The 11,259-nt window shown below is 33.9% G+C and overlaps 1 protein-coding gene across 1 annotated transcript; it reads right to left on the bottom strand.

Moving 5' to 3' along the window:
- Window positions 1-6,006: 6,006 nt before the first annotated feature.
- Window positions 6,007-8,969, bottom strand: LOC116026028 (EPIDERMAL PATTERNING FACTOR-like protein 6). The gene is made up of 3 exons (XM_031267467.1): window positions 8,018-8,969; window positions 7,856-7,902; window positions 6,007-6,613 (listed from the first exon to the last, which is right to left on the bottom strand). Exons 1-3 carry the CDS (start codon window positions 8,235-8,237, stop codon window positions 6,395-6,397), a joined length of 486 nt encoding a protein of 161 aa, XP_031123327.1. The 5' UTR covers window positions 8,238-8,969; the 3' UTR covers window positions 6,007-6,394.
- Between the last annotated feature and the right edge of the window lie 2,290 nt (window positions 8,970-11,259).

Here is an 11,259-nt window from a genome sequence, read left to right as displayed (position 1 = left end):
GGGAATTTTCCGGTATCTCGCGAAATACAGTGGTACGAAGGTCCGTAACAATTTCACTCTTACAGTCCGTTTAATTTTCTCTTGAACTAAGTAGGAAGCTCAGGCTTAATCGTATCATACTTAATAATCCATTCTTTAGGGAAATTCGAACTGTATATACATCCTTAAAAATTTTTCGGTTCGTGACTGGTACGTAGATCGTAGCTTATTAATAACTAGTCTTACTAAAAAAAAAATCCTTTTGAAGTACCGAGAGACCTTCTCATAAATGTCATAGCCTAAAAAAAATATTTTTCGAACCCTAAACTTATCGGAATAGCTGAGGGGTTACAGTTGGGGTTCGGTCAGACTGCTTGAATCTTTGCAATGCTTTACGGAGTTATCGTTTAGATTTGTCATATGCTAAGTTGGGCGTCGGCTAGGTTGGCTGAGTTCAGCTCCTACTTGATTCGAGACGTGGCGTTGTGGCTTATCATGGAGGGATGTGGTTAAATGGTTAATGTCTACCTACTTGTCACCAATTGGTTTTAAGTAGGATATGGCGACCAGATATCCAAAGAACTCTGTGGTTAAGTGTGCTTGACTTCTAGCAATCACGAGATGGGTGATACCCAAGGAACTCTATGGTTAAGCGTGCTTGAAGCACGTTTCTAGCAGTCACGGGATGGGTGACCCCCTGGTAAGGAGATCCATCATGTTAGTATACTGGTAGACCAATGACGTAGTTTGTGTTCTTCTTTTAACTTATTTTCTTTTACCTTTGTTAATTGTTCGTTGAATAGGAAATAACACATTCTTTAGGTGTGAGAGGGACCTCTCGGGCTTAGTGTTTGGTATAGGATGTGTCCCCTTTTGTGTTTGTTGAGAACCTTGTACCCATAAAGGTTTAATAGAATGTTGGTTAGTTGTGGTTTCAAAAAAAGAGAGTTTTCAAGTCAACCAAATAGTAGTGCAATTGAGCCTCTTAGTTATTTTTTAAGGCTTTATCTAGATCTTTTAAACAAAAAAAAAAGGAAAGAAAGAAAGAAAAAATGGAGTTTTAATCTTATATATTTAATAAGTTATCACTAATTGGGAGCTAACTAAACATCTATGTGTTCTATTATTTCCATATGGCTATCCACTGCGGTGATGACTTAACCTAAATTAGATAATGTAGTGCAATTTCCAGACGAAGACAAATTGTCTTCGTTGCGCACCATATATAGGATGGCCAAGCCATTCCCCATCAAGTCTAAGACAAGGGGTGGTCGCCCCAATTCAATTAGATTGTCTAAGACAAGGGGTGGTCTTCGTTCCGCACCATGTTGTTTGAAGGTGTCGAATAAAACCAACCATAGTTGTCTCTGTTCGATAGTTTATTACTTTATTATTTTTAAGTCTTTATATAAGATTATTTAGTTTGTGTTAATTCATCACGACATCATATGACATGTCATCTCTACATTGAAATAATAGCAAATGTGAAAGTTGGCCTATTTAATGTCAAATCAAGAGTAACATGCTAAATATAAAAATTACAGGGGTGTTTGGCAATCAGCTGAAAACTGATAACTGATTGGGTTAGCTGATAACTAATGGTTGATTTGTTAACTGGTTTGACCAGCTGATTGTATTAACTGATTATAGAAAAATGTTTGGTAAATTAGTTGTTAGCTGATAGCTGATTGTATATAAAATGACCTATAAGGACATTGTGCTAATTTCTTAATTTTTGTATTACTTTTACAATTTATTTTCTTTAAATACCTTTACAATTTATTTGTATTTATTATTAATTATTGTTTTTGTTGTTGTTGTTGTTGTTGCTGTTGTTATTGTTGTTGTTGATGATGCTGCTGCTGTTGTCGTCGTCGTCAATAAAATGTTAACTATTAATTTTTTTGTGTGATTATTAATAATGTTACAATTATAGAGGAAGACTTTGTACTTAATAATAGTTGAACATCAAAAACATCAATTCAACATAATAGTTAATACAATTAATACAAGTAATAATACTTTAGGAATGATGCCTAGATGCAATCAAACTAGATGTAATGTTATCACAAATAATCGTCATTTCCCGGGTTCTCATATTATCATCAGCCGGTATAAAGTTAGCTTCAACATCTTCAAAAATATATGGAGGTATGAACTCTGGATCTTGATCAATGAATCTAAAATTGGGGTCACCAATTGTGCTTTTTCTTATGTAGTTGTGCAATGCAAAACATGAGCAAATAAGTCTATTTTAATCCATTAATGAATATATCAGTATTTTTTGCAATATCTTCCACCGAGCTTTAAGAACACCAAAAGCCCTCTCAATGCAACTTCTTAAAGATGAATGAGCTTGATTAAATACTTCTTGAGATCCCCTTGGGTTTGCTCCATGAAACTCTGATTGATGATATCTAGTCTTGGAGTAAAGTGTCAAATATCCATTTCTTTCCGGAAAGCCTTTATCCACTAAGTAATACTTCCCTACATGTATATAAAAGTTAATAAATTATAAGTATATTTAACTGTCCTTCAAAAACAATAAGTATATTTAACCATAATAGTAATTAATGAAACAAACTTTTTAAACTACCTTGTGGTGGCTTAGGGGATTTGAGACTTGCATTACTAATCGTATACCTCTAAAACCCTCTTACTAATCCCTTTTTAGTGGTTTCAGTCTTTGCACTCTTACTACTTTGTAAAGAATTAACCTCTAAAACCCTCTTACCTCTACTTTTTTCACTTCTCTCAAATTGTGTATCTTGAGGGTTAGGTATAGACTCTTTCCACACATCATCCCATGTATTATAATCATTATCATCACCATGAGTCTCATCCATGTCACCAAGATCAACATGGGAAGTATCATTACAAGAAGGGGAAGGAACATAGACTTCATCATTTTCATGTTGCAAATGTCCTTGCGGGGGATCAAATACTGGACTAAACTTAAGTGCTCCTTGAGCATAACAACCAAAAATTTGATCCATCTTAGATTCTAGTTCAAAATCAAACCCTTCTTCCCGAAAAGCCTCAAACTTTGGATTTTCCTTAATTTTCAAATCCCACCACTCATCAGTAGCACTAATAGTTCCCTTCTCAGGATCCCATCATAATCCTGTTTCTCTTCCTCTGAGTTGTTTCCACATACCCCATCTAGTTCTCATCCAATCTACCTTGTTTTTTTTAGTTTCATTTTATCCCATTTAAGGTTTGTTTTTTTTTTTTGAAATTCTGCTTCTATCTTCTTCTACAGTAACCTTCGGGAGGTTATCCCACCGCTTTTCCCTTTACTTTTTTCAACATATTGTATACAAAGATCACAAAGAATGTGAAGTTGTTCTTTTGACCAACTAACTCAGCTGCCTGAATCTTTATCATGTTGGTTTTCATTGTTGTTCTCACTTTGACCTTCAAGTACATTTTTTTTCCGATTTGGTGCCATCTAAGTAATAACATAATAATAAATTAGTGTCTACTCATGAAAAAAAAAATAGAACACCAGAAAACCAGAACATACATACATCCATAGGAAATCAAAAAATATATACCCAACAAACCATCAAATATATACCCAGAAATACGAACTCTAGTTTGCGCACTGCATTTATTCAATACTCACCTAAATTAACCACAAATCAAAGATAACTCACCACACAGCTACTTTAATGTCTAAATATAAATTCACACAGTTCAATTTAAATAATAAAATAAAAAACAGAACACGAAAACCAGAAAATTAAACTAGAAAATATGTACATAGGAAGCCATAAAATATTTATCCACAAATACATATTGTACAAATGACATTTGCTAGACAAGAAAACACATTTTAATCTTTGATTTTGCATGAGCTAATTCGGCAGTGGGAGAAAAGCAACAAAAAATAGGCATTTTCCATTTAACACAAGTGGATTGGAGGGAAAGATATATGGAGGGGATGAATTAACCTTGGAGAGTAGGAGTGGTGATCGGCGATTGGAGAGAAACAATGAGGACCGGTGAGAGCACCTTGGACCGGCAAGAGTAATGGCGACCGGTGTGAGACAGTGGATTGGATAAAGTAGTTGCGAAGGTTACCAAGCACAAGTGAGAACAAGCAGATTAGAGACCATCGCAAGTGAGAAGAGGCAGAAGGGAAGAGGCGGGTGTAAATGAGTGAAATGACAAAGGTGAAAGATTGAAATCAAATTAGGAATTTACTGAGGATAGAAGAGTCATTTTACAATTAATTTACAATAATCAGATTAAAAACGCTGGGTACATAAGCGTTTTATATTTTAGATGATTGGGCCAACCAGCTAATGTCAAAAAGCCATTTACCAAACACTCCAAATCAGCTTATTCATGGGTCAAACAGCTAAATTGAGTCAAATCAACTATTTTTTGGCTGATCAGCCACTGACCAAACACTCCATAGGTCTCAATTACATATTTTTATTGATTTAAAGGGGTCTTGATAAATTTATTTAATTAGAGGGCTCCATTTAAAGGGTTCATATAACTCTCTTTTTTTTTTTTCAAAAAAAATAAAAGAAAAGAAAATATATTATGTTTAATCTCATTTTCTACTTTCATTTTCTACTCTCATTTTCAAAATCTTGATTTGAACACTTTTTTGGAGACTTACATGATGAAAATAGTCTATTATTATTTGAAATTAATCACCGTTTTGATCTCTCGACTATGTTGTAATTACTAAATTGGTCATTGATTATAAATTTTGACCAATTAAATCCTCAACTATTGATTTCGTTGCCGATTTGATAATCTGTAATTACCAAATCAATCCTCGATCAGTTTGACAAAGGACCAAATCGATTAGTAAATCAATAGTTGAGGATTAAATTGATCAAAATTGATAGTTGAGGACCAATTTGATAATTATGACATAGTCAAAGGACTAAAATAGTAATTAATACTATTATTTATCATACCAAGAAATAAAAGTGAGGACGTAAAAATTTGTCAAATACATAGTAAAACTTGAATAATAGTAATAATAATAACAAGGAAGGAATGAAAATGGTGAATAATTTGGGAGGTAAAAAGAAAAAGGAGGATCCATGATGGGAGAGCAAAGAGATTACATAGGCAACAAAAAGCAGAAGAAAACAGGTGATGGCCCTCACCGGTCATTCAAACCCTTGAATTATTCAATAATTTGTCTTGATTTGCAACAAGCTATGCTACCCATGACCTACACTACACAGTCACACACATTGCAAACTTCCATTGCATTGCATCCCCTCCCCTCGCCTCCATGTTATCGCACTGTCAATGGCCCCAACTCTGCAGATTCACCCTTGGTTCCACCCACCCACCTTTTGGAAGTTGTGCCCCTCCCTTTTTCTCTCTCCTCTCAATTTTCGACCAAATTTTAAGACGCTGATAAGTATATTTTGTACCAGATAAACTATACATAATATATCTGTTTATACCAGATAAACTATATATAATATACTCTTCCGTCCCAAATTGGTTGCCTCATTTAATTTTTGCACTCTTTTTAAGAAATTAAAGTAAATGTGATATATTTTTCAATTATGCCCCTTACTTTTTCACTTTTGAAAATAAAAGTAATAAAGAAAACAAAAGTCATAGGGGTAAATTAGAAAAAATAGAATGATGGTGATGTTCAATTTTGGAAAGAGTACAACATTTTGGGATAAACTAAAAAGGAAAGTAAGACAGGTAAAATGGGACAGATGGAGTATCTGTTTCTACCAAGTATACTGAGTATAAGTATTTATAATATATAATATATGATCGTGAGTACGAATCCATATGGCAAAGTATTGTGTAAACTATGATTTACCCAGTGTTGTGTGCATCATAACAAAAAATATATTTTTAATATATTAAAATTACATTAATCATTTGAAGGTACATTATACAATACTTTCCTTGACCAATGCAATGTACTATATATTTTTAATCATTATTTGTGTACTGAATTTACATTATTAGGTGTGTGGACACACAATAATAACTGGGTTGATACCTTACAAGTTTTTCATATAATTAATCTCTACCATAATTTATTAATTTATTTACACACATAAAAAAAGTTTGGAAATTGTGGTAAACTTTACAAGGACATGATCAGGTATGTTCACTGATGATAGTTTGTACTGTACGCTAAATAAAAACCTTAACAAATCACCGTTTCAGCGATGCAGACTGGCGCATCGGATCGCCGCCGCAACCTATGAACCTAAGCCCGGTGAATCGGTGGTGTTCCGGTCACTTCCCCAAAAGCCCTCCACGTCATAAGAAAATGCAATCCATAAAATTAAAAGAAAAAAAAAAAAAAGAGAGATTGATAAACTAGTAATATTTAATGATGATATATGTTGATGTTGTTTGATTTATGGATCTAAATATATATATATAATGGATAAGGGCATCAGGGCATGTACAACTTGTTGCCACATTTGCACCTCCAAGCTTCAGGGTAGTACTCTGCCGTGACCGGCGTTCCGGGCGGCACAGGCACGTGCACTGGCTTGCATGGCGTGCACCTCCCGCATTTTGACGTGCACCGCGGCGGAGACGACCCTGGCCCACCCAGCATCCTCCTTGCTCCGCCGCCGACGCTCAACTTCTCGCCGGTTTTCTTCATTATCTGTTGTACACACATTTTCCAATTAAATTTAGTTCAAGAAAATAAAATAAAATAAAATAATAAAATTATTGAATTGAATATTTGTCGTTTCTCCGAGTGTCACCTCGCAATATCACCACGAGTCACTAGCGACGCTAGTGTGCGCCCCAAGGACTATACACATTAATAGAGAAATGATATAAGGGTAAAAATGTCCACTAATATAACTTGGTTACCCGAATGTCAAACTCATCTTTTGACTCTAATTAACAAAAAAACAAAAAAACAGGTAAATTAATTTAGGTTATTCATAATGACTGACTCAAACCAAAAAACTCAATAAACAATTAATACAAAAAAAAGTAGTTGAATTTGAAATCTTATAGTTAATTACAAAACCAATTATTTGGTAAACTCAGTTAGGGTTAGTTGCCCCTTCAATTCATATGTATTTCTTAACAAGTATAAAGTATAAATTTACAAAATATGCAAAGTTATAGAATTTGGTAATAATTAACTATATCAATTTTTTAGGGGCACATAAAATATTGAGTAAATTAAAATGCAAAATAAAAGAAAATGTAAGAGCATGTGACATGGTTGATGTATGTTTTTTTCCTTGTTAAAGAAAGAAGAGGACAATGACCCTATAGATGCAATAGTATATGTGTATGTACATGTGATGTTGAGACTTCATCAGGTCGATCATGGAAAAGATAGATGCTAACGTGCGCGCATAGACTTTTCTGCATGGAAGCATGGATGGGACCATTGCTGTTCTTCTGCTACTGCTCAAATAATGCTTGCTAGCTAGCTAGCTACACCAAACCCAGAAATCCAACCACTATTTCTTTACTGTTTTTTTAATGTCACTAATAATTATTCCTTCTTTGCTAATTGCTAGATCATGTCCGGACCCATCTAGACCCGATTTTGAACCAAATTTCCATTAATATCAAGCATAGCCAGGTAAAAATGCACCAAGTATACTATCTAGAGGGGTAACCCTGACCAAGATATATGGTTAGGAATATATAAAAACTTGTAACCATGCACAAGGTGGTTTGAATCTCAGCCTTTTTGATTTGAACCAGCCAGCTAAGAGCAACTTAAATTGGTTTACTTCTTTGTGATCCTATATCGACTAGGATCACAAGACGAAGTTTATCGGTGTATACCTTCAAATAGTGGTTGCGAGTTTTTCTGGTTACCTAAGAAGTATACTAGCTAGATGCATGATGAAAATTAGGGTAAGAGGCTGACCTGGAAGTAAAACTCAACTTGTCCAGCAAATGGCCGAGGTGTGGTTTCTGTGGGGAATTGCAGGAAGAACTTAATCATATCAACAACTAACTAACCCACACATTTAATTTACAGTAAAATGAAAAAAAAAAAAAAAAAAAAGACCGAAGTTAAGCCACTTACCCAGGGGGTGTTGAGTGGTGGAGAGTGCATAAAGGGAGAAGAAGAGAGTGAGAGAAAGCAGAAAGGTTGTTTTGGTGATAATCTTGAAAGTGAACTCCATGAACATATGGAGGAGGCAGTGGGGGGAGAACTGTACTGTACTTTGATGATATGATGAGAAGAAGATCGAAGAAGAAGAATAATGAATGGATTCTCTGAGATTATTCTGGTTTTGTTGCATCACATTATCCCCGGTCCCCTATACTATCCATGCAAGCACCAGATCTACTGCAGAACGAACCATAATATATAATCTGCTCTGATCTGCTTCTCCTCCCTAGCTTTCTGGTTCACCAAGATTTCTGCAAAAGGTGAAGAGCACACGAGAGAGAAGAGAGAGAGAGAGAGAGAGTAATAATATGCAAGTGTGTGAAGTGGGTAAAGTGTAAAATTAAGGGGGGGGGGGGGNGTGAGGGTCAGTTCCTCTGTGTTGCCATGTTTAGGGGTCAGATTCTCTTGCAGGCTTTTGCTTACTGTGTTTCAACAATTCCCAAACTCAGTAAGGGCTTTTGCTTACTGTCTAACACTCTCCACTAATACCCCTCCCTCACCCTCACCCCTACCCCTACCCCTCTACCCAACACCCCCCAAACGTGTGTGTGACATATTCTGCAAATAGCTCTGCAACACCCACCCACATGAGTAAATCATTGCTCTCTCGCTCCATATAGTTCAACTGATTGATTAATACAACACAAAATTAAAGAGTTCTGCTTCGTTGATCATTTAAATGTTCAACTTTTAGTACATCGGACACATGTGAAGATAGTCGGGGTTCGGATTCAATCCTTTTAACATGTTCGATCTGCCAATAGCTCAGTCTCAGCTCCCTTACCACAGCTGCTTGTCCTCCCTTTTCCTTGCTTATTGCAAACACTTTCATTCGATTCACACATCAGAAATTGAGAGTAATGATAGATATTTTTTACAATTTAATTAGGAGAATGAAGACACTCATCATTACATTACAATTTTACTATATATATGGGGTGCACATTTAATGTGAAACGACACATTACTATTGCACACTCAATAATCAATGTGCATATATGGACTTTAATTTTGTGAGCACCATGCTATACCTCAGCTCCTCCAACTTTTCTTTTATAAGTTATAACTATATCATCAACACATGAATTTACTTTGAGATAATAAATCTCAAATTGTCCAATTAATTTTCTAAGTTTCTCACAATCGGTACATTACTATACACAAAAATGTTTTCACTACCATAGATTGATTAATTGACTGTTATATTTGAGTTACCCAAAAGAGAAACTCTTTTTTTTTTATTCTACCTGTATATTTCTCAAAATCCCACTTTAATTGTTTTGTTTTGTTTTTTTAAGATTAAGTTACATATATACAAATATTCGTACACAACTTTATACATATTGGTACGGTTTCATTTGACTAATGTACATGTGGTAAAGTCCACTAATTGATAAAGTAATCAATTAATATCAAGAATTCTAATATATAATGCAGCACTGCGTATATACATTAGTGTAAAATTTTATGTGCAAATATTTTATTTTATTTTATTTTTTCATATTTTAAGGTCAAATATGATTAAGACTTGGTTTAATTTAACTTTTGAAAACCATAAACTTAACTAACTTTAGAAACTAAAGTTAAGACCAAATACTCCTTATTCAATTATTCAAGTATCGCATTTTATATATTACACATTTCTAGAATTATAATTCAAAATTTTAAAAAATTAAAACCAAGATTTTTTTTTTTTGAAAACTATAACCAAGATTAATTGTATTAGTTTTTAAAAATAATAGTTTATTTTATTTTTGATATATGGACTATAGTGATATTTTTACATTTAATCCTCAACACTGATTTAATTTGCTATACAAACGCCTATTTTAGTTCCCCGACTTCTAAAAAAAAGTTCTATTTTAATCTTAAATACCTAAAATATCTTGACTTCATGAAAATAATATATATACTTTAAGAACATCTTTTAATTTCTAAAACTAAAAGTGAGATATTTTAAAAAATTGATGACAACTGAAACTCTAAAAATTAAACAAATCAAAGTTAAGGATCAAAAGTGAAACAGACGGGATAATTCTCGAACAACAGTACACACTGTGCCGAACCGGTACATACCAAGAATTTGTGGTTGGTCTGCACAGTTGCAAAGATTGTGCAAAGATTTCAGACGTTGGATGAACAGCTAGGGCTGTGAAGCAGAGGCATTGCCATTTCAAGAGAATGGAAATGGAGGCCAAAATAATTAGGGCAAATTGGAATAGATGAGGCATTGCCTTTATACAACAGATTAACCTATGGCCTCCTGTTATGGCTATATATACACCACCCCCAAACCTCCACGTGTAATTACACTGCTATAAACAAGACCACACAGATACAAGGGTGGTGTCATTTGACCAACAGCATTGTCACAAGAGAGAAATATACACCAATCATTTGTGGCTCAAACAAAGCCATGTATGACATTTACTAAGTAAAGAAATTCTTTATTTTTTTTTTAAAAATAGAAAATAGAAAATAAATTTACTCGTAAAATTTTGGAAAATAAGAGTAGAAAATGAAAAATAGATTTTTGAAGTAAACGTAGCTAAACAGTTTATCTTCTTTACATAAAATTTTCATTTGAAACTCATGAACGAAATGTTGAATACCAAAAGTCTAGGGAGGAAAGATTGTAAAAGAGAATATTGCACTTTTGGTCCTGTGACTATAGGACTCTTGTTAATTGCAACACTCAACTTTAAAAACTAACATTTTAGTCCCGTAACTGTGCAATTTTTAACATATTTGGTCCTCCGGCCAAATGTCGCCGAAAAGTTAATTGGGATAAGTGAATTTAAAAATATTTGTAATTGAACTATCAAACAAGCAACATATGTACAATTATGATTTTTAAAAAAATTATATATCCTAATAAAATACTATCATATTGCTTACATAGTATGTACTACAAGTTTTCATTTTCTATGATATGTTAGTTATTGGGAGAAAAATTGAACTATTTTCAACTCAAATTACACTAGAAGAAATAAAATTAAAAAAAAAAAAACTCTTTTTCCCTCTAAACTTTTGCGTTAGATGTGGTTTTCATTCATTGGGTACTAATGAATTAGTTGTCCCCATCATTAATTTAAAAATAAATTCAACTACCAATTAAATGATGCCCACCTCGGGGGGGGGGGGGGGGTTTT

The sequence above is a fragment of the Ipomoea triloba genome, chromosome 7 (genome assembly GCF_003576645.1).
Source record: "Ipomoea triloba cultivar NCNSP0323 chromosome 7, ASM357664v1".
NCBI lineage: Eukaryota > Viridiplantae > Streptophyta > Magnoliopsida > Solanales > Convolvulaceae > Ipomoea > Ipomoea triloba.
Note: the sequence above shows the minus strand (reverse complement) of the source record. Positions and strands in the feature narration are given on the sequence as shown.